Below are 23947 nucleotides of genomic sequence, written 5' to 3'. Positions count from 1 at the left end.
GTCCACTGGCTTCAGAGTAGGTGACGTTACCACTAGATCTAGTGAGGAGGAAGAGCTGATGACTCAGGAGGTGCTCTCATTGTCAGTGGGACAGAGATCCTTGTCCTTGAGCAATACCTTACCCCTCATGTCAGAGACTGTGTCAGAGGTGGAGGGAACCTGATGGTCTGTCAATCTGAGCTGGATGAGGTGGCAGAATGGTGTCTACAGTTTGTCCACAGAGTCTCAAGGTAACCATTGTCTGCAACAAGTTGTTGGGGTGTGAAGCCATAGGTTGTCCACGCCACAGTTGTACCAGGCCACTTTGAGTAATCCTAGGTTTGGAGGGCTCCCCAGGAGGTCACCTTTGTGTGGGTGAGGAATGCTGGGAGAAAAATTGACTTATGTCCCTTTGCTCTCATTTTGCTGTATGCAGAGCAGGTGGCAGGAGATAATGGCAGTCTGTCTTATCCGCAGATTGGTGAGCAGTTGGCACTGCAAAGCTGAACTGTGGTACCAATGCAATCTCAATATCTTGCAATGGAGGAAATGCATCAGTGGTGGCTGCCTTTGAAGTATTGTCTATTTACATGCTGCTTATTTAATTGGTGTCAGTGCTGCAGAAGACCTGCTTGTTGGCATCTCAGTCTGCATCAGACCCAGTCGGAGAGCCTCAGTTTCAGTGCCAGATCATGCATCAATGTGGGCGGTGCCATGGGGGAAACTTTGTGTTTCAGCTCCGATTCAGCATGCTTGGAGGTCACAGACATTCATACTGTGGAGGTGCTGAAGGTGTCCGGTGCCTCAGCACTCCCAACTCTGAAGGACAGTGATCTTAGATGGGCAGCTCTCATCTTTTAAGAGTTCCCGGTAGGAGAGGTTGAGGCTTGCTTCTGTGCCCTGTCAAGTTCAAACTGTTGTAGTGGGAGCACTTGTGGGGAACGCGTGCTTCCTCTAGACACCAGACACACATGGAGTGAGCAGCAGAGACTGGCATGGCCTCTCAGCAAAAGTCACATTTTTGAATCCGGGAGAGCCTGACACAGTGTCCATTGTCAGAACAGAGCAATAATGTGAGGCGTTAAGGTAGGAAGGTGATATAGGATATAACCTTTTTGTTTGTTTGTTTAAGTGGGGACTTGAGAGTATAACAGGTGAAGGGAACAAAAACTTTTTTCATCTTTTTAGGTTTTAGAATCAAGGAGTCAGCACTGCCTGAAGGCTCCATCTGCTGATGAGGCTGGTAGAGAAGCAACTGAGGAGTCTGCAGCCAGCTACTGCTAGCAAAAAATAAATATATAAATAAATAAAAAAAGATGTCTTCTACACATGCATGGTACTGCCAGGCACTGTTAGAAAAAAGGCTCTGCTTGCCAGCACAAGGACTCACTGACACCCAGAGCAGAGCAGGCACAGGGACACTGCTCAAAGAAGTGTTTTATTTCTCACAGTAGTCTTTTTAAAGACACATGCAGTATGGTCTCATATTTTACGGTTGTATGCCAGTGTAGCACAAAACATGAGCTGCCAAACACTGATGTGAATAAAGACTCCATCGTAGTATTTAAAAGGAGGAAAACACTTAAATAAGTTTGTCGAGAGCAAAGAAAAATCATGTTTATTTTTCGACTGACCAAGAAGAGATTCTGCAGCAAATTCCTATGCCAGTGAACTGTAGATTACTCAGCACATTTTATACTATTAAAGAAGCAGGTATATCTAACACTGTAGAGCACAACCTTTTGAAGTGAAACCAAAGTAATATATATATGAAATTGGCAAGCTCACATCTCCAAACCCTCATCATCAGCTCACTGCTTTCTTATTTTCTCTTACTCAATTTCAAGAGTTCGCTTTTTACAACTCAGTGATACTTGTTTCAACAGAGGCCTTCCGTCCCATATTTCCCTACACTTAGAGCAAAGTGCACGTACCAATATCTTAAAGGAGCTCAAACAAATGTCTTCTTGAATAACTAGCTTTCTCCGGGATGTCTTAGAAATAAAATTGGTGAAGAATAGGACACAATTCCAGAAGTGGAGCTCACTGATATTTTTGAAATAACAGAATTCTAATAACAATCTACTATATATTTGAGAGAGCTTGTCTGTTCAAGAATGCCTCCCACATTGCAAGAGCTAGGACCACCAAATTCAGTATGCAGCTTCTTCGTATAACTTAAAGCAAGGTAAGGGCTTGATTATGCTAGGAAACTGGACTGTGCTTGTAATGGGATTGTCTCTCAAACCCATACAGAAAAGACAATCAGCAAGCGGATGAAAGAGGCTGGTGCGGGGGTGTGGTGCACCCACAACTCTGTTGGCCAGCACTGCCCCAACCTCATACCCTCCACCCCCTAGGCACCTGTGAGGGAGGACGGAAGTTGGGGATGAAGCTTCTCCCATCCAGATTTGTATGGGGACAGCTCCCTTGCTCCCTCATGAAGGGTAACAGCCAGCAAAGTGCTACTTGCTGCATTCCTCACTCTGCCTGGAGAGCACAGGGCGTATGAACCTGGACCTGACCAAGCAGTGGGACATGCACCTCTCCCCTGGCTGTGCCTGCTGGAGCCGTTGCAGCTATGGAGAGGCACTCCCACCTGGCCACAAGCTACTGGGGTAGTCCTCTCTCCCAGGGGCGGGGGGGGCAGCCTGCATAGCAATGATTTTAATGAAGCATGTAAAGTTTCATTTTATTTTCCAAAACAAGTAACTGAGTTAAAGGCTCAAGCAATCTACTGACACCATATATAAAGACTACCACTCAAAACCCAAATTCCGAGTTACCACACTGGTATCCTATTTTCTAACTGAAGTAATAACACAGTCATAAATCAATTTAGAATACAATCTGTTTTTAACGCAATGTGCTACATTTCATGAGACTATTTTTTCCAAATATTTTGATGTGGACTTCAAGTCGTTTTTGCTAGCTTTAAGTGGTGTAAGATGTACTTCCCCCCGACCCCTTCTTATGATAATAGAAATTCAGAAAAAATAAATTAAGGGATAATCTTCCCCTCACAATCCTGTCTAATTCATTTATACTTTTCAAGGAGTCAAATGAAACGTAGTCAATATACCTTTATCTACAATATGATCAAGACCACCTAAAAGTCGTAGCTCTTCTTTAAACCAGTCCCCTGCTCGTTTTGAGGTGAGAGACAACAGTGTCTCCATTGCCAAATGCCCAGTCTGGAAAAAAAATAATCTAGAATTAGTAACACCAAGAGCTATTAACACCACAGCGTGTACTTTATAAGAATAACCTTCAGGCCTTTAGAATATGCAATAATTCTGAATCCAGGAATTAACAAAATAATTAGAGTCAATTCATTCCTGAACCATATTTTTACAAGCATTACCGATACCTTTCTTGCCCCCCCAATACATCCACATCACGTCTACTGGAAGTAATCAATACAGATCACAAAACACAGATGGACAGAGTGAATCCTGTAATTCAACACCTGTATTTCTATATTTTATGGAACTGCACGGCTACTTTCAAAATAAAGTCATTTCAGTGTTTAACTCAATCAACTCCATAAGCTCAGTGGAAGTACATTTTCCCATGATTTGACTGAACGAAAAAATTCTCTTCCTGTATAACAGCCACCAGAGGGAGCAAATGAAACTGCCAAGGTCTTAAAGCTCATCTGAATACTCAGACGGGAAGAGCAAAGATATTTTTGAGCTTTCATTTTTATTATTTCTCCATTTTGCCAGTATTTTAAAAGAGCCAAACTGTCTCTGTCTCCTTTCATTTGCACTTCCTGTTAACAGACACCAGACTGAGGAAGGAAACGTCCAAATCAGCCAGACAGCAGAAAATAAGGACAGCCACAGAAAACACTACTTCTCTGTCTTCCAGATACGTGAAGTTTCCTCCTCTTGCTGAAAATATTTTATTCACAACACATGCGCGCGTGGAAAAAAATTAACAGGACAACCAAATCTCAGTGGCGAAAACGCTTCCAGTAAAAAATATTTTCCATGCTTAAAAATAAAGAATACTTGGGATACAGAAGAAATATGGAGAAGTTTGAGTGTTACTACTATGCCTCATCCCTACCATATAAAGTTAAGATGGAAAACATTAAGTTTACCAAATAAAAATGCTCCGACTGTGCATCTATGGAGCTAAGCAATTTTAGATTTTATTTTGATTACTGTGTTAGTCAGGTTAATGTCAACTTAGCAATCATGAACAGAAACAAGGACAGGGTACATGTCTTGTGCAGAAAGCCACTCCAAACTGGCAAACAAAGAATACTAATATTCCACCATGTGCTAAGGATAGAGGTAAATCAAAACTTAGGACATAAACAGATCTAGTCATTTTGTATGTATCACAAATACAGCACACAAATCTCCATATATAGCCTTCACATACTCTCGATGGAGAGAGGTTAGTTAGCAATACAATATTTCAGAGGTGAATTAATGTATTTTATTTACACAAAACATAGAACTGCCCTTCCAAATCAGGCTAAGCCCAGAACAAATCGACTGAATAACAATGTTTTAATATCTGAAATTCTGTTTAGAATAGCACTCTTATGGATATGCTAAGTGTTCCAGAAATATGTTGTTACTCAGGTTTCCTTCGCCCTAGAAGAATGAGCTCCAAGTCATACTACTAGCATCGTACAGCTGGTATAAAATCTAATTGATTTTGTTAGGTCCTAAGTGGAAACGACACTCTTAGAGATCCCAAAAGCTCCAAAAAGAGAAGTTACTCACCTGTAGTAACAATGGTTCTTCAAGATGTGTCCCCGTGGGTGCTCCACAATAGGTGTCGGGCTCGTCCGGTGCCGCAGATCGGAAATCTTCCGGCAGTTTCTCCTGGATCGCACATGCGCCAGCGCGGCCGCCCCCCTGCGCGCCCCCAGCCGCGTGCACGATCCGGTCCCTGCCAGTTCCTTGACCAACCGCCTCGGATGCTCCTGAAAAACACTAGACAGAGATCCGAAGCGGGGAGGATGGGCGGGTGGTGGAGCACCCACGGGGACACATCTCGAAGAACCATCGTTACTACAGGTGAGTAACTTCTCTTTCTTCTTCGAGTGGTCCCCGTGGGTGCTCCACAATAGGTGACTACCCAGCAGTAACCCAAGTAAGGAGATGGGTAATCGGTTTATGTGCAGCTTGCCCCCGAGAGGACTGCTGTCGACAGGCGGGTATCCTCTCAGAATACCCAAGGCAGGGCATAATGCTTGGCGAAGGTGTCATATGATGACCAAGTTGCCGCTCTACAGATGTCTGTTAACGCGATGCCCTTGAATAAGGCTGTTGACGCCACCACCGCCCTGGTGGAGTGAGCCCTGGGCGGGGCCAGCAAAGGAGTCTTTCGAAGTTCGAAGCACATTGTTATACAGGGCACAATGTGCTTTGACATTCTCCAGGGAGAGAGACCTTCTCCTTTTGACCCTGGAGCGAGAGAGACGAGAAGCCTGTCCGTTTTCCAGAAGGACTTAGTTCTGTCTGTGTAGAAAGCCAACGCCCTCCTCACATTTAGGAGATGCAGGCGTGCCTCCTTGCCAGAGCTGTGAGGCTTCGGGTAAAACGAGGGTAAAACTATTGGCTCGTTAAGATTGGACTCCGGAGAGACTTTTTGGAACAAAGGTTGGGTGCAGCCTTAAGGTTACTTCCTCCTTTGAGAATACTGTGCAGTGCAGCATTGCCATCACTGCCGCGAGCTCACTCACCCTGCTGGCTGACATAGTTGCAAGGAGGAAGGTTGTTTTTATTGTAAGGAAACGTATGGGAACTGTGGCTAATGGTTCAAAAGGTGGACCCGATAGCGTGCTGAGCACCAAGTCCAAATTCCATGATGGTGGAAGCGGTTTCCGAGGGGGGTACAGGTTTACCAGCCCCTTCAAGAACCTGGTAATGATAGGATGGGCGAATACCATGGGCCCTTCCCCTGTATGCCGAAAAGGCTAATATAGCGGCGAGGTGGACCTTTAGCGAGGATAGAGAAAGCCCGCCTCTCGAGGTCCAATAAGTATTCTAATATTACAGATATAGGAACGTCAAGGGGAGCTAACTGCTTGGCGGAACACGAGGCTGTGAAATGAGTCCATTTGTGCTTGTAAGTCCTCCTGGTGGAGATCCTTCGGCTACATTCCATGACTTGTTGTGCTCCCTCCGTAAATGTGCTCTTTAAGGAGCTGAGCCATGGATTAGCCATGCTTGTAGGTGCAGACCTTAAGGGTGCGGGTGCACTATGGACCCTTGAGCCCGCGGGAGAAAGTCCGGCGCCACCGGTAGAGGGAGCGGTGGGTGGTCCGACATGCGCAGAAGCAAGGGAAACCATTGCTGCCGATCCCAAGCGAGACTATGAATATCGTGCGAGCTCTCTCCCTTCTGGCTTTGTGCAAGACCTTGCGGATAAGCACTGCAGGGGAAACGCGTAAAGTAGGGAGCCCTTCCATGAAAAACATGAATGAGTGCCCCAGGGACCCCCGCCCCACTCCTGCTCTGGAGCAGTGCTGGGGACTTTTTTTTTTTTTTTTTTGTTGTTGTTGTTGTACTGGGTGGCAAACAGATCGATCTGGGGAAACCCCCATGTACGAAAAATGTGCTGTAGCAGATCGGAGCGGATCTGCCATTCGTACATGATTGCAAAGTGCCTGCTCAGCTGGTCTGCATTCACGTTGTGCGCACCCGGCAAGTACGAGGCTTTCAACGTTATGTTGTTGGCAATGCACCGATTCCACAATCAGAGTGCTTCCGCACATAGGGCACGGGATCGTGCTCCTCCCAATCGACTGATGTAGACCATAGTGGAGGTATTGTCGGTATTGAATCCCGACTACTTTGCCATGCAGGTAATCTTGAAAATGTTTGCAGCTGTTGAACACTGCTCTGAGCTCCAGCATGGATATGTGCAGCGTCTGTTCCGCAGGGGACCATAGCCCTTGCGTTACCTTGTCGCCGATGTGCGCTCCCCATCCCACGTGGGAGGCGTCGGTAGTAAGAAAAATAGAAATTTGTGGTTGGTGAAAAGGCACCCCCACTAGCAGATTCTCAGGGTTTTCCCACCACGCCAGGGATCTGCGCACCTCTGTTGCGGGCGACACCACCCTGTGGACAGTGTGGGATGCCGGTTTGTAAACGCTCGCCAGCCAATGCTATGGGCTTGACATGTGCAACCTGGCATTCTGTACCACAAACATCACTGCCGCCATATGGCCCCGCAGCTGTAGGCACGGTAAGATCGGCACCATGGGGCTGTATGTAATGACTTGCACCAGCAAACTGACTGCGCGGAAGCGGGCATCGGGTAGGTACACCCTTACTGTGATAGAGTTTATGCGTACCCCTATGAACTCTATATGTTGTGTGGGTTCGGACTTTAACTTTGCGAGGTTGATGACTAGGCCCAGCGAAGAAACGTGTCCGCTGTGACGCGTATCATGCGTGAGACCTCTGCCTTCGAGGTCCCTTTTAGCAGGCAGTCGCCCACATGTGGGAAAAATAAACACCACTGCCAGGGTTGTGGTAAAGACTCTGGGAGCCGAGGAGAGGCCAAACGGAAGAACCCTGTGCTGGAAGCGCTCCTGGCCGACCGTGAAGCGGAGGAAGCGTCTGTGTGCCGGGTGGATTGTGATATGAAAGTAAGCATCTCGTAAGTCGAGTGCTGCAACCCAGTCTCCATCGTCCAGTGCCGTGAGTATCAAGGCAACTGTGATCATCCGAAACTGTTGCTTGCGCAAGTAATGGTTGAGGCCCCGAAGATCTAAGATGGGCCTCCTGTGTCCCGTTTTCTTCTCCGATAGGAAGTAGCGTGAATAAAAACCTTCCCCTGGAAGTATTCTGGCACTCTTTCCACAACACTTGTGAACATAAGATGGGTCACCTTCTGCTTGAGCCTCGCCTCGTGGCAGCGCCCCTGAGGTGAGGCCTGGTGGGAGGCTTCGTCGGTGGAAGCGACTGGGAGGGGATCGCGTAACCGTGGCTATGATCTCCAGCACCCATATGTCTGTGGTGATCTTTTGCCATTGGGGGTGGAACGGTCTGAGGCGATGATGGAACATGAGATGAGAGTGGCATTGAGCGAGGGTATTGATAGTGCAGCCCCCGACATACCCGTCAAACTTGTTGCCTTTAAGGCCTGACCCGAGGGCGTACGGCTTTGTTGAGAACGTCGCCTAGGAGTTCTGTACTGTTGCCGCTATTGATAGCGCCCGTGGCCATAGCCCCGTTGATATTGAGCACGCTGTGGTTGCAAGCGTAGAGTCTTTGCTGAGGATAAAATTTTTCCCTCCTGTATGGGGGAGTATAAATGCCCAAGCTTCTAAGTGTAGCTCTCGAGTCCTCACTGGAGTGAGGGACCGAGTCAGCTGAGTCTGCAAAACAGCTGTTTTGTATCAAAGGGAAGGTCCACCATCTTCGCCTGTAGGTCCCTCGAGATACCTGACGTCTAGGGCCAGGATTCTCTATGCACGACCACTGCTGTAGCCGTTGAGCATGCCGCCGTATCCAGGGCAATCTGGACTCCCATCTGCAATGCTGCATAGCCCTCTTGAACAATTGCCTTTAACACTGGCTTTTTGTCTTCCGGGAGTGAATCCATGAGGGGAGTAAGCCCGGAGTAATTATCAAAATTATGGTTTGCTAGGTGTGCCCATAATTTTCCACTCTCAATAGCAGGATAGGAGAGGAACATACCTTCCTGCCCAACAGCTCTAGCTTATCATCATCTTTGTCTGATCCCCCGATTTGTACTGAGAAGCCTTTGACCTCTGCTGGGACGACCCGACCACCAAAGAATTTGGTTGTGGGTGACTGAAGAGGAACTTCATTCCCTCTGCCGGGACGAAGTATTTCTTATCCGCTCTCCCATTCGTACGCGGAACAGAGGCTGGAGTCTGCCATATAGTAATGGCTGACTCCAGAATGGCTTCGTCCAGCAGAATAGCAATTTTGGATGAAGCCGGGGGTCTCAGATTTTTCAGGAGTTTGTGATGTTTCTCCTGCACGTCTGCCGTTTAAATGTCATGCGTGAAAGCCACCCTTTAAAACAGCTCCTGAAACTGTTTAAAGTCATCCCGGGGAGTGACATCCCCGGGGGCCATGGCCTCGTCTGGGGAGGATGAGGAGGAACCCCTAAGGTAAACCTCCCTTGAACCCTCAGGTTCCTGCGGGCGATGACACACTTGCTCGCTGGAGGATTGTGAAGGAAAGTCTCAGGGTTCTAAATTTAACTCCCCTTGAGACAACTGTGTTTCCATCCCCGATTGGGAGCGCCCACGGGGGAATTGAGCAGCCGGGGTGGGGACCTGCCCCTGGGCGCAGGCCTGTGGTTTGTCTGTGTCCAGACTGATAAGGACGACCATGACAGCATGGCAAGGGTCCGGAGATGGAGACCTGGACCACTCAAGGGGTGTGTACCCCCGATGTCTGGGAGAGCGAGACCTCCGCGGCGACACCGATAGAGGTGAAACTGGCTTGTGACAGTACTCCAGGGAGATCCAATCGCAGAAAATGGTGAAGGTGGCCCAAGCCATGGTGACATCGGTTGGAGGAACGGAGAAGGCGGTTTTTTTTTTTCTCTCTCTTGATGGGCCGGTGGAGACACAGGCCTTCGGTGCGGCGTGTGTATCACGGGGGGAGGGCTTGGTGTTAACAGCAGTGCAGCCCTGTCCAGAGATGGGCTGCGGTGCCGGGTTTTTGATGTTGCCTTGCCCCTTCGCTGCGGGGCCGGCACCGCCCCCTCCCCTGCCGGGAATCTCGGCCCCGCTGTTAGCACCGCGTTCAGCACCGTCAGCTGCGGTGCTGCGCGGGTATCTCCCTCCGGTGCCTGCAGGCTCTGTGCCTGGCACCCCTGGTGCCGCGGGGGTCTGTGCCGCCTGAGTATGCGGCCGGTAGCTGTGTGCTCTGCTTATCCTGCTCGCTGCAGATGCACGGCAAGGATCGAGCCAGGGAGAGTTCCCTCCGTTTCTGCACTGGGCGGGGGGGGTCAGAGCACAGTGAGAACGCGGCCAGGTAGCCTGCAATTCCCGCAGGTGTCGGATGCCTTCGCTATGCCCCACGGAGGCCGGCATAGCTTCACAGCATGACTCACGCTGTGTAAAACCTGAAGAGGCCATTGTGGTGAGTCCTTTATTGTTAAGAGGGTACTTAGCACTTAATCCGTGCCTTTCCTCCTCGAAGAGTAATCACTGGCCTGCGGCAGCAGGAGGCCTAATGGCCTTTCATGTCTGCTCCGTTCTTCTCCGCTCCTCTCTTTTTCCTTTTTTTTTTGCTGGTATTCTCTTTGTCTTTGCTTTCTCTCTTCCTTTTTTTAAAAATAACCGAAAAACAACAAATTACACGTGGAAAAATCCACTAAGTTACCTGACTCTGGCCTTAGCCTGAGTGGCTTCTGTCTGCAGCCGATGGCGGTTGAGAAGGAACTGGCGGGGAAAGGATCGTGCACACGGCTGGGGGCGCGCAGGGGGGCGGCGCATGCGCGATCCAGGAGAAACTGCTGGAAGATTTCCGATCTGCGGCGCCGGGCGAGCCCGACACCTATTGTGGAGCACCCACGGGGACCACTCGAAGAAGAATAAGTATTTTGGGATTATGCAAAGAAAATTCAAAGGCCACTTAATAACTAAGATGAGACTTTTGGAAGGTTAAACAGGAGACTAATAGTCAGAATTTGTGCTATTTTGGATACAAAGTATGTCACTGAAGGCAGCTTCCTTGGTGCAAGAAAAAAACGTGGAATACCACCAGTTTGTAGCTGGATGTTTCAGGACTTGATGATGTCTTTAAACAATTTATTTGCCATTAATATCTAATGCTTATTAGTTTAGATGTGACCTAAACAGTTAAGTTAAACAAACACCAAGTTCAGCCTCATTCAGGGATATGCAAAGAACTGAAAATTCCTAAGCTCTTAACCATGTGCTAGAAAAGGCTATGAAATACTCATCAACCTAAAAGTGAAATGCCAACTCCATTGTGTCATGTCATCAAACTCCTTAGCTGTCACTAGCAGCCATATAGTTGAATTATTTTAAGGAAAATAATCTAATTACTTTAACTGGTATTGTCTAATGCCAGTTTAACATGTGCTCCATACCTGACTGTTTGAAAACTGAGTGGAAGAATGACAAAATTAAAAAAACATGCCCTTTCAAGCAAGGCATCTTTTCTATTAACTTGGTATAAAATGACACTTTAATGTAACTTGGGGGCTGCTGCTAACAGCTGAAGGCATTATAATTAGAAAGCCTCTAAGAACTTCAATCCACAGATTTTTAACAATTACTGATTTTTTTTTAAAAAGTATCTCAAGATAAATTTGGTAACATTCAAAAATGAAACTTCAGGCATGCAGGAAAGTGCATTACACAATGCAACACAGGGAAAAAATGAAGCTTACAGTAACGTTTGTTACACTTAAATAAAGGCTGTATCTATTGTACCATCTAGTGGTAACATACTCTCGGTTCTACTGTTTCAGATAAGACCAGTCATCCATCTTGGCCAAAGTCCTCGTCACCGTGTCCACGTTTCTTTTAACATCAATTTTTGAAAGGTTTATAACCTATCCATTATTATTTGTGATAGGATGAAACTAGCAAGTCTCATCCCAGCAGCTTTAAACTTCACAACAGCAATCACAAGCAGTTTGTTCAGTTATAAGATCCTCTAAAAACCTAAGGTACTATTTTGTATATACCCCAATACTTTTCAAACTTCATTGCACCACAACCTCATTTGGGTAATAAAAATTACCCCATGACCCAGGAGGAGTGACCCAAGCCTAAGCGTCAGAACCCTGAGTTGGAGGCCCAAAACCAACATCCAATCCCCACATCTCCAGGCATGGAGAACAAAGCCTAAGCCTGAGGGCTTCAGCCCCAGGCAGGGATGCCTGTTAACCTGACCCCTGAAGCCTTCGGCTTCAGCCCTAGACCCTAGCAAATCTAATGGCAACTCTGGTGACCCCATTAAAACATGGTCATGAGCTACATCAGATTCTGGGCCCATAGTTCGAGAACCAGTGAGATACACAAACACAGTGCAGTTTATGCTGTGGCTGCCAAACTAGATGTATCTATTTTTGTGCGTTTTCATATAAAATCAAAATGGTAAATTTCAGACGTTTCAAAGTATTAAAAATATGTATTAGGAATACAAGAAGGATTGGTCAAATTTTAGTCAATCCATTGACAAAACTGGCATTTGAACACAAGGCAAACAGTGACGGAATTTTCCCCTTCCCCTTTTCCAGCATATTTTTGGGCTTTCCACCACCTCACTATAACAAAGGAAATAATATGAACTATCTGGTACCGGCTACTGTTGGAAGCAAGATTTTGAAATAAATGGAGTGCTGGTCTGATCTGCAATCACAGTTCTTGTGTAAGAAAAAAATAGCCAGAATAGCAAAGATACTTTGAAGAGAAAAGAAAATCTTGACCTCATCACGTTATACTTGGACACCAAACACCTATCCAAATACTTGCTGATATAAACACACTGTCACGCGCCCCCGATTCTTCATGAATATGAACATGCGTAACTCAAAGATACTTTAGACAAAATACATCATGTAACCTAACATTTTTAAAGCTACAATCTGCTGAATGTCTATATTTGTGTATTTATTCCTGTATGTGAAGCTAGACATATGAAGTATAAATCTGTTTCTATTTCTAGATGTGCTAATGAGGGGCATTAGTGATACTTTAGTAACTTAATGGCTTAGTGAGCAAGTCAGCCACCTGTGAATATTTTTGTGTTTCCTGTTCACCAAAATTGTGGTTGGTCCTATAAAAACATGTGGCCAGGCTACCAGATGCTGAAAGCTATTTTGGATCTGGTACTTTTCCACTCAAAATGAGAAATATTTAAACTGCCCAGCTTGTGAAAGAGATCATTAAAACAACTGTTTAGGACAGTCCTCTGCAACCAGCATGCCATAGCACACTGATGTGCCAGGAAGCGGCACACAGTGTGCCTCAGAGCTTGGTGGGAGAAGCATGTGGCCGTGGTGGTGCCTCTGGCAAGTTGCTGGCATTGAGTTAGAGTGGGGGGGGGCACTGGCTTTGGGGGACTGGTAGGGGATTGGGTTATAGTGAGGAGCTGGGGGGGCATGGGTAAACTCAAGGGGCTGGGAGATTATAACAAGCGCTGAAGTGTGCCACGAGGTGATAAAGGTTGCTGAGCACTGGTTTAGGGTAAAAATTTGCATGTAACAAGTTTTAGTGTATTAGGATCAGATGACATGTTTTATTTATTTTGACTTAGTAACTTGCAATCACTTAAATACTACTTTTTATACTTTAAAAACACTTTTGTTTATTATCAAACCTAGTGTAAATAGTTACTACTAGGGAGGGGTGGGGGAAAAGCAATCACTGTGCATCTTTCTGTTTCATTGATAAAGAAGATGAAAAGGACAGATTTGAAGTTTTGGTCCTTTTCGGGGGGTTGCATTCCTGGTTGCTGCCAGTGGCCCTATACCTGAGCTCTCCTAGTGCTCTGCAGGGGGTGGTAACCTCAATTCTGTGCCTTAAGTAGGGGAGACCAGCGAGCAGGAAGGCAGGTTCAGTGGCTTGATCACTACAGGAGGTGACAACTCTCGAAGTGGACTTCTATGATCCAACCCATCACATAAACTTGGAGCAGCCTGAGAATAATTTCAACTAACTATATATTTTACCCCTCCCCTACAGGCCAACCATAATTGTTATTTTCATCTAATTTTAATGTGTAACTTACTAATCATGTATAATAAAATCAAAATTCACTCTGAAACCAAATACCATTATCAAAACTTTATAAGCTCATGTTTATTTCTTATTTAATTACAAATCTATTGCAATTTACCATAGGACTATAATCTGGTGAACTGCAGAAGTACTGTGGCTTACTACATAGAATAAGAGTAGCCTTCTTCTAGAAAAGAATTTGGAAATTTTAAAGATGGAAAAGTGGGCAATTCATAATTCACATAAGAGGACATTCCACAAAGAAACCTGATGGCATTTCAGGTTACTCTTGGACCCCAAAAACATCACAAGGCACAAGATATTTATTTGTAACTAGACATGTAAGATAGCTGCTGCTAATAAAGTTCATTTTATCTAGCATTTCACTTTAGATTACTTTAAAAACAGACTTTTCAAAACAATTATGAGACCTACCGTGATGTTTTCGAGATCAAGATGTTTGTTGTGAACTGTTTCACAGAGTCTCCGGATTTTTTCCTTGATTTTATTCATGTCTTTTTCATTAAGCAGCTTGGCAGAAGAAGCATCTTGCTCCAGCTCCAAAAGTCGAATCATCAGATCTAGACTAGCTCTGTCTAGATCCATGTTCAAACGATCTCTGCTCAGGATGTACATAAGAGCCGCAGTACAAAGTGATAGATTCTTGAAAACAAAAGACAAATACAAAATTGTAACAAGATTTGTGCTATCTGAAGAATGTATAACACTTAAACATGAAAAGTTTTTAAATAGACAAACTTGATTTGGGAAAGAAATCTGTCAGACTCTGCCTATGCCAGCACTGAAGCTAACAACTATCTGAACATGGTACCTTGCTAAAAAGAGCAGCTTCCCTGAAAAATGTAGTCAAGGCAAGAAATCATTTGTTTTGTTTTCCAAAATCCTGCTGCAGAAGCAAAGCATTTGAAAGCTTCCCAACAGCAGTCAGTAGTGCAGAGGAAAAAAAAACAAGCAGCGGGTAACAGGTGGAAACTTTGTGAGAAGGTAGCAATACAGAAAATAATTATGGGAGGAACAGGTGAGAAGGGGAGGCTGCAGAGGTAATGGGGATATTGTCTGGCAGAAAGTGAAATTGTGGTTAGCTACAGGGAAGACAAGAGAGGAGACAGACATGAAGGTGGAAAAGGTTTCGGGGATGAAGGCCAGGTCATGTAAATGCCTCCCCAGTGAGCTAGGAATCACTGGTACAGTTGGTTGGGGACTCCAGGCACAGAGCCTCAATTTCTTACTGGTAGTGTCCCCCCAGAGGTTTTCCAAACCAGGAAAACTCCACCTATTGCAGTAAGGCATCCCCAATCCTGTCCACAAAAGACCAGGCAAGAGTCCATCCTCCTCTAAGGAAGCAAAGAGCTGAGGTCTTTCCCCTAACATTGTCACCCTCCAGAAAACTGGAAGTGAACAGTGGCACCTCCTTCATGAAAAGACATACCACCGCACACTTCAAGACAATACAAGACTAAATACTCACAGAAATTAAGTAAAACAGAGGTCCGGAGGGGAATTGGGGGGCAGGGGCTCTCATTCTCAAAGATGTCTCCTAACTTCAGCTAAAAGCAATGGGAGTTGGAATCCTAAGAAAATGTTGTTGTGGATCTGGGTCAGGGTGCTGGAGCTGGTGGGTAAGGAAAAAGAGTAAACAAGAAAAAGCATCCCTTTATTGGTTACCAACCCCATCTGCTCCTCCTCATGGAGGTCAGAATTTTTCTCAATTTTGTAATTAGTTGTCCACTAAGCTAATGGACCTCCAAGCAGTAAGCAGAACTTCCATAAAGCTTACAGCTCTGCTTGGCAGACACCTTCCAAAAGCCCTCAACGATGATGCTGGCTCTGTTAGCAACTGATCCACAGCAAACTGGCCAGACAGAAGAGAAATAGAGGTATTATTGTTCATATGTAGACCACAAAAGATTATCAGGGTGGTTGCCTTCATACCACCACCTAAAGGAAACTGCTCTACATATAAGATCTCTGTGAGGACAGGCAACCCAACTTCAACTCTCTCCCACCACAATGGCCTTGTTGCCCATCCTTTCCAGTGGAATCTCCCTATCAGCTCGTTCTGTACTTGTGCTGCACTAGTTCCTCCCCTACAACCCTGTGCTCTGTTTTCTCTCCCTTCATATAGCACCCTAGACCAGTTTCAGCAGAGCAGACCATAGACCACAAGGGACACAGCTGGGAGGACTGGGGAGAAAGAAGACAGATGGTAAAGATCAGGTCAGCAACCCCTGGCATGCATGCCAAAAGTGGCACAAGCTGATTTTTCATCAGCAAGCAAGCTGGGAGCTCAGCCCTGCCCCTCCTCCCCCATGCAGCCAGGAGCTTGTTCAAAGTCTTGACACATGGGCATTAACAAAAGACCAGCAAATGATAGCAACCGCCACCTAATGGTAAAGTTCTGTATCTTTAATAAAGCTGTTGTAAGTAGGACTATCAGTGACTTTAAAAAGTATCACTGGCACTCAGACCGTACACACAGGCCAAAAGATCAAGTTTCAGGGCTTCACTTCAGAAAGGTAGCTGACCCCTGGTATAGGCTGTGTTGGAGCCAATATATTAGGGGGTATCACTTTGTAGCACAGTAGAAGACATGGGACAATGGCTCAAGGTTTCTGTAAAACTGCACACAGAAAACCTGTTTAGGGACAATGAATCTAAGGAAGCTGGCAAGCCTCTAAAAGGGAAACAGAGCAAGGTGAGATTGCAGGGGGTATGTGGAAAATAAGCTAAAAGATAAGGTATCTACCAAGGGCTATAGGACAGCAGGACCCTCCTTTCAGATACAAAGTTCTAGTAAAGGAAGGTTATTTTTATACCTCAGAAAGATTATGGACACAGCTCATTTTATCAGCTTAGTTGTGTCATGTGTATACATCTTTATACTGTGGCCTGCCTAAGAGAGATTTGGTTCATAATGAATATTTGTTTAAAAAGTCAAGCCTCCATGCCACAAAAATAATCTGTGTTCATACAAATTTACTTAGGTGTTCTGAACACCACTCAGTACTGAGAAGAGATGCCAAGGAGCAGGGTAAGACTGCTACTGATGCTGGATTTTATAAATACTATTTTTAGATTCACCACAACAAAGTTTTGAATGTTAAAGCTATGAAGTTTTCCCTGTAAATATACTCTAGACTTAGTCTATTTTAACAAGGCAGATTTTTCAGAGGAACAAATTCTCCAAATATTAGACAGGGAAAGAAAGAATAGAACATTAAAAAAACCAAATTGGGCTTATGACAGAAGTCTGGAGATAAACTTGGCTATGGAATTGTAATAGAATTGTGTTAAGGGGGAAAAAATCTTCAGCACTTCCCATACAGACACCAAACACTACAGCTCAATTACTCCCACTCTAAACAATTTTGATCTTTTTCTCCTCATTCTTACTCTATTTTGATTCCAGTTTCAGTATTACTTTGCAATTTATTCCACTGTTTTGAATTATACACTTTCAGGACATTAGAAACATGTTTTAATCTGTAATTACTAAATTTTCATGAAAACACTTTGTTTTGAAAATTAAACAATCTGGTACTATGAAGCATTCACAGCAGATTTTGAAAAAGATAATTAATCAAGTTTAAATAAAAGCTTACCAACGACACGGAACAAGTGTTTTTCAATTATGATAATTTGTACTCAAGGATAATTCAGAGATACCTGGTAATTTTGTTATACTGACTGGGCACAAAAGAATTTACTCATTGTCACTACTATTTGACTTCTTCTTAAGGTAAACTATAATGGGTTTGACAGAATAAGATGGTTAAAGTACTGTTGTAGTGGAAGCATTAACTGATCTTCAGCATTTCCAACTATGCTGTCAATTGGTGCAAAGGCTTTTCTCTTTCTCAAACTAAATAGCTTAAAAAACGTGCATATAAAATATCCTTTTGCGGAACGTTTCTAAATCTAAGTGACAATTAGATTTAGAACCTAAATATAAATCATTGCCTATACCATCAAATGTCATAAGCTAGGAGCAAGTCTTTATTTGCTTATTTTGAAGTAACTGTTGTTTCCTCATTTCCTTTTGAACTGGCTTGAGTTCTCTGTTGCTCTTGTTGAGACTTAGAAGCAAAATCTATTTCTAATAATTTGAAAGGTTAGTGAAACATGGTACAGGTAAGCTTAGCAGCAGCGAAGAAGTATGAAGAAGGATATTTCATTTAAAACATAAATATGCATCCGCCAGGCACATAATAGCACAAAATTATTATTAAAACAAAAAAAACAGTCAAGTAGCACTTTAAAGACTAACAAAATAATTTATTAGGTGAGCTTTCGTGGGACAGACCCACTTCTTCAGACCATAGCCATACCAGAACCGACTCAATATTTAAGGCATAGAGAACCAAAACACTAATCAAAGGTGACAAATCTGAAAAATATTATGAAGGTGAGCAAATCAGAGAGCAGAGGGGCGGGGGTGTTTGTCAAGAATTAGATTAAGCCAAGTATGCCAAAGAGCCCCTGTAATGTCCCAGAAAGTCTGCATCCCAGTTCAAACCACGTGTTAATGTGTCAAATTTCAACATGACTAATAAATTAATGTAACTGTTCAAAATCTTAGTTCCTATATTTAAAATACATAAGAAAAACCTAGATGTCTTTTCAGCATACTAAAAGTGGATGTTTATTTGGTTAAATATATTTCTGGAAAAAAAGGAACAATTTAAATGGTTTGGGGTATTTTTGCTGCAATCAAACCTTGTAAGTATTTTTTTTTTTGAAACTGGTCTTTTAGTTAATCTGAAAATAAAGTGATGGAAACCGCTGAAGACAATAAAAGACAGTAAATTCCCAAGATAAGCACAGCCGAGCAGTTCGTGTCTCAGGTTAATGCAACTGCCACCCGGACAGGAGCACAGTTTCCCACTGCTGTCGGGGGGGGCGGGTTGCCTCTCCTGGCAGTAGCCAAGAGTCAGGCTGCTGACCCTGACAGGAGCTCCTGTTGAGGGCGACAGCCTGACTCCTGGCCCTCCTCCGCTGGCAGAACCCAGGAAACCGATCAACACATCACTGGTCAGTTTCCCGGGTCCTGCCAGTGGAGGGGAGCCAGGAGCCATGCTGACACCTGGTTCCTAGTTCCCCACGGCTCCAGGGTAACTCCTCAAGTGAAAATTCAACTTATGCAGGGTTGCCAAGAATGCAACCTCTGCTTAAGTCAGGGAAGTACTGTATGGCAAAAGATGTTACTGCACATACATATTGTGTATCAGCCAAAATTATGAGCTAAAAGTGACTACCTCAACAAATCTGCCAGAACACAAAAATGGCCTGTGTTTAGCTACCTTCAATTTCACGACTACAAAGGAATGATATTTTATTTCATTTAAAATGTACCAATACTTGACGACTTGCTGGAACACAGCAAATTCAACATTATTCTTGCATGTATTTTGTCAAGTCAACCTAGAACAGAGATTAAGAAACAGCTGATTGGAATTGGAGAGTCCAAAAGAGGGAGCTCAATGGTGAACAACAAAAATTATTAGGGGCTTGGGGCACATGGTTTATGAGAAGCTGAGGGAACTGAGCTCATTTAATCTCCAGAAGAGAAGAATGGGAATGCAGGTGGGAATTTGATAGCTTCCAACTACCTGAAGGAGGATTCCAAAGAGGATGGAGCCAGGCTATTCTCAGCAGTGGTAGATGACAGAACAGGAAGCACTGGTCTCAAGTTGCAGTGTGGGAGGTCTATGTTGGGTATTAGGAAAAACTACTTCACTAGGAGGGTGGTGAAGTGCTAGAATGGGTTGCCTAGGAAGGTGATTAACGTCCTTCAAGAATATTAAGGTGAGGCTTGACAGAGCCCTGGCTGAAATGGTCCTACTTTGAGCAGGGGGTTGGACTATATGTCCTCTGGAGGTCTCTTCCAACCCATGTCTTCCATGATTCTCTGAACCCAACCAGGGAGATTGGGGGAGAGGGGAAGAAAGTTAGTAACTTCAGGTTCATCTCAGTAGCTGCTGTAACTAAAGTAAAACAGGTCACCTTCTCTCACAGATCTTTCATTAACAGGTAATACAGTGCCACTCTACAGTTTAAAGCTCTGCTTAAGAACAGTAGCGTAAGATACACACAACATAAACAACAACAAAGGACAAAGGGTATTGACATTCAAGCTATTTTACACTAACACATTTTAGTCTGGAAATAAAATAAAGAATAATTCAGATATTTAAGTGAATTTGGAAAGAGAAATAGAAAAGTTGTTAATATTCTGAGGACAAGCTGAACCTTTCATCTGGCACCCTTGGAACCTGAACGGTGCTGGACAAGAGCATCTGCTGGACCACAGGAGGTCAATGTTGTCTAGCATCATTACCAATGCTTCTACAGCTTATTGGGTTCTTAGAAGACATTTGGGGTAAATTACAGCTAAATTAACTGCACAGAACACTGAGAGCCAGGACTGGTGGCTTTAAACCAACTTTATAACACCACGGGAAACTTGGCCATACTCATGATGAGTGGCTGTCCAACTAACTAAAATCATGCTGAATTACGAATGATGACAGATGAGAGTTCCAGATTAGAGAGATTCAACCTATAGTACCTTTAAACTAAAGGTAATGGAATAAAATAGTATGAAAACTAAAAATGGTGAAAAGCATTTGAAATCATAGACCTAAACTTCATAATAAACTTTTACAACTATGAATTTTAAGTAAGCTTTATTAAGTTACAAAAAAGTGTGTATGGGGAAGGATGAGGGATGGAGAAATCAAGTATTTCTGCCATCTTTGATTGCATGCAAGATATCATGTGCACACTCTAATTTCCAGTGCTACACTGTTTTTGTTTAGACTTCTGGAGTTGGGACATAATTTCCAGTGAAATGCGAAACAAATTCAATCAACTTTTTTTTTTTTTTTATTAAAAGAACCACTTCTGCATTTCCATGATCTCCATTCCAATGTGATTGAAACTAACAATTTCACAGGGTACATGAAACTGGAATACCTGGTGGTGTTGTGAGTCATCCAGTGTTTTGAAGACCATGGCTACCATTCCATGTGCTCTTAGGTGCATTCGGAAACTGGGCATGGCGCACTTTGTCGCCAGGCTAATAACACTGGAAAAAAACAAATACGCATTAATATATTTGAAAGTCACTACATTTAAGAAAAGGCTTTACTGGGTAAGACGCAAACTCATTGAAGAGGACCAAGAAAAGCTGATTGCAAACTGACACCATGGTTAACGTTAAAAACGGCTTTTATTATATGCCTATTTGTAATCCCTCCTCACCATGGCTAAACTGACGCCAGGAAGAGGATTCTGGATGGCAACAGTGAGTTTGGAATAACCCAGCAACTCATCTTTAAACTAGAAGAAAAAGAGGGCCCTGCTTTGGCAATCAAACCATTAGGTATGCACCTCCCTCTCTCACTTCAGATCATCCCCTCCACCTTAGAGAGACTGCTTAGAATGGGCAGTCATGGGTTTTAGAGTGGTTTTGTTCCTCCTCTTCCCCCATGCAGTATTTTAATTTACTTTTTTGAAGAGTGTGTCTTAACTCTAATTAGGATTGCCTGAGTTTTCATCTGCACCCTACACAGCCTACCTTTAAGTTTTTACAAAAAGCATCCCTTTAAAATCAGTGACGTTTTTTAGTGATGTACTCAACTTTGTTTTAAGGAGGCTATATTTCCTTACCTCTGAAATTAAAAAGTCAAATGCCTCCAAAGGTGTAAGAAGAATAAAATCATTAGAACATAACAGAATATTAAATTACAAAAAATCCTCCACGACACCGAAGCAGCCTTTACAAATTTTGTGAGTGTCACGTTTAGCTCTTTTGTAGTCTCTAACAAAAGCAACAGCATTCAAAGAGGTTCAGCTTGCCATTAAAGCATCTGATCCCCCAAAGTCTACAGACAGCCTTATCTCTAATGATTCCTTTCTTTGCAACATACATGCCTTGAAATTCATTGATTCAAATTTTCATCCAATGACTAAAAGTTAGTGCTAATTTCCTATGTAATTTTGGGACTACAAAATTTAAAATAATTTTTAAAGTTTACAAGGACTCAGTGTATTCAACACGAATGATTTAATTCTCAAATTCATGATTACATTGATTATATACATAATTCCATATATAAGTAACTCAAATAAAGGACAGACTTCTGCAAGTTATGTCTTATCAATCAACATTACTGAAATTTCTTGAATTGCCTGGAGGAAACTTGATTTCATATCTGATTTTTAACATTACACAGCCAAATAAAATTTCACTGCCACCTAAATCACCAGTTCAAGTTTTTCTTCTACGATAACTGTAGTTTTACCACAGCCGTGCATAGAGAAAGAATTACACAAGCATAAAGGAATAAAGGGATTTTTATATTGCTACAGAACCACTGTCCTAATTATTTTGGCCTACAAACTTTAGAAAATCATCAGTCATGAACAAAGCAACAATTTCAACATGAGAATTTGAAAACATAATTCATTTTTACCAGGAACAGACTTGAAATGTACAGTGAACACTCTAACCAGTATTCAATCTCCTGAGATTCTCAAACTACCAGCACCAGGTGCCATCACAGTGCCCAGGCCTCCTCCTCCCACTCCTCTCCCGCCAACTGGTCACAAAGGGAGCAGAATCCAGCCACTGTCCAGGGAGGGGCACTGCTCTGGCTGGTGCGGGAACCTTGAGACCCCCATGAGTGTCCCCGAGTGTGCAGCCTTGCCAAAGGCAGTTGGACAGCACCTTGCTGACCTTAAAGGAGGGGAAGACCCACCATTTTGGGAAGGCTCAACAGGAGCAGGAGTGGCATGGTGAGGTCCCGCTTCAGGTCACACAGGAGGAGGTGGTGCTGGTGAAAGAGAAGGGCTGCCCAGCAGCCCACCTGGTGGCGGGAAGAGCTGCTGCACAGGCCGAGCCATGAGCTGGAGGAGCTACCTCCTGCCATGAGGTAGAGAAGGGGAAGCCAAGCAAGACCCGCACACTGCAGCAGAAGGGGAACAACAGCACACTACTGGCAGGCACAATGCTGCGTCAGGGACCGGGGAAGACACCCCTCCACCATCCAGCACATTAGACTATCTGACAACCTCCTGCCCTGTGGGTGCCAGATAGAGTTTACTGTACTATGAGATGTTAATCTCAAGATCAGAAAAATTCAGATTATAGTCAGACTTTTATTAATGTTCATGTTTTGTATCTTTAGAATTCTAACAAGGATTGTTAGATAACCACAGGCCTGCAAAAGTTGCAGTGAACACTACTGCTGGCATTCTCATCAGGAAATAAAGAACTGTGAAGGAAACTTCAGCATCATGATGTTACCACTGACAGTAACTATCCAGGGATGCTTTCTATATATATATATATATATATATATATATATATATATATCGATTAATCTTTAACAATGAATTTTCTATTAAACAGCAGTGGACAGATGCTTCCTCACTTATAATCGTATCCAAAGAAAAGTTCAAGACTACAAAAAAGATATTTACCTGCAAGTAGTACAATAGTGAACTCTGGATGTAATTTTGCCACACAAAATCCTCTTATCATTCCCCACATCACACATTCACATTCATGTCCAATATTTTCAGATTTATTTTTGTTTTTGTCATGCAGCAGATCCAGAGAAGTACAGGCTCCCTTGCAACCTGACCATACGAGTGCTGAATGAGAGAATTTGCTGGTCTATGGAACATCAATATTGTCTAGCACATCACCAATACTTCCACTGCTTACTGGGCTCTTAGAAGACATTTAGGGTCAATTTAGACCTAAATAACAACACAGAACACTGAGGGCCAGGATTCGAGGCTGTAAACAAACTTTATGGGACAATGGAAAACTTGGCCACAGACAAAAGTGGCTATCCAGCTAACTAAAATCATACTGGATTATGGATGTTGCCAGATGAGCATTCCAGATTAGAGAGACTCAACTTGTATTAACGTTTAAAGTCAGAAAATATTTAAAAAATATATTGAACTCACTTTTTTCTTCTCAATACAATCAAGCTTATTTTAAAACAGCTCACCTAAGGCAACGTGTGTTTAGGGGCTGATTGCTCTTCAGTCCGCTTAGCAAGTACTCAATATCATCTGTGAATTCTTGATTTTCACCAAATTCCACTACATCATTGAAGTGCTTTACATGCTGAACAACAGTGTATAACTGAAAGATACAAATGTATTTTGAACACAGTAAGTTGCTGTTGGGATGGATTATAAAATTAA

The 23947-nt window shown here is 43.6% G+C and overlaps 1 protein-coding gene across 1 annotated transcript in view; it reads right to left on the bottom strand.

Moving 5' to 3' along the window:
• WAPL (WAPL cohesin release factor) overlaps positions 1–23947 on the bottom strand; it is a 145912-nt gene that overhangs the window by 20052 nt on the left and 101913 nt on the right. Inside the window, exons 7-10 of the mRNA XM_075000129.1 lie at positions 23749–23885; positions 20696–20807; positions 14135–14362; positions 3062–3173 (exon numbers count right to left, since the gene is read on the bottom strand). Coding sequence (XP_074856230.1) covers positions 3062–3173; positions 14135–14362; positions 20696–20807; positions 23749–23885 — 589 coding nt within the window. The remainder of the gene's footprint in view (positions 1–3061; positions 3174–14134; positions 14363–20695; positions 20808–23748; positions 23886–23947) is intronic.

This window comes from Carettochelys insculpta, chromosome 7 (genome assembly GCF_033958435.1).
Source record: "Carettochelys insculpta isolate YL-2023 chromosome 7, ASM3395843v1, whole genome shotgun sequence".
Classification (NCBI taxonomy): domain Eukaryota; kingdom Metazoa; phylum Chordata; order Testudines; family Carettochelyidae; genus Carettochelys; species Carettochelys insculpta.
The sequence above is the reverse complement of the archived record's forward strand: the minus strand, read 5'-3'. Positions and strand labels throughout refer to the sequence as shown.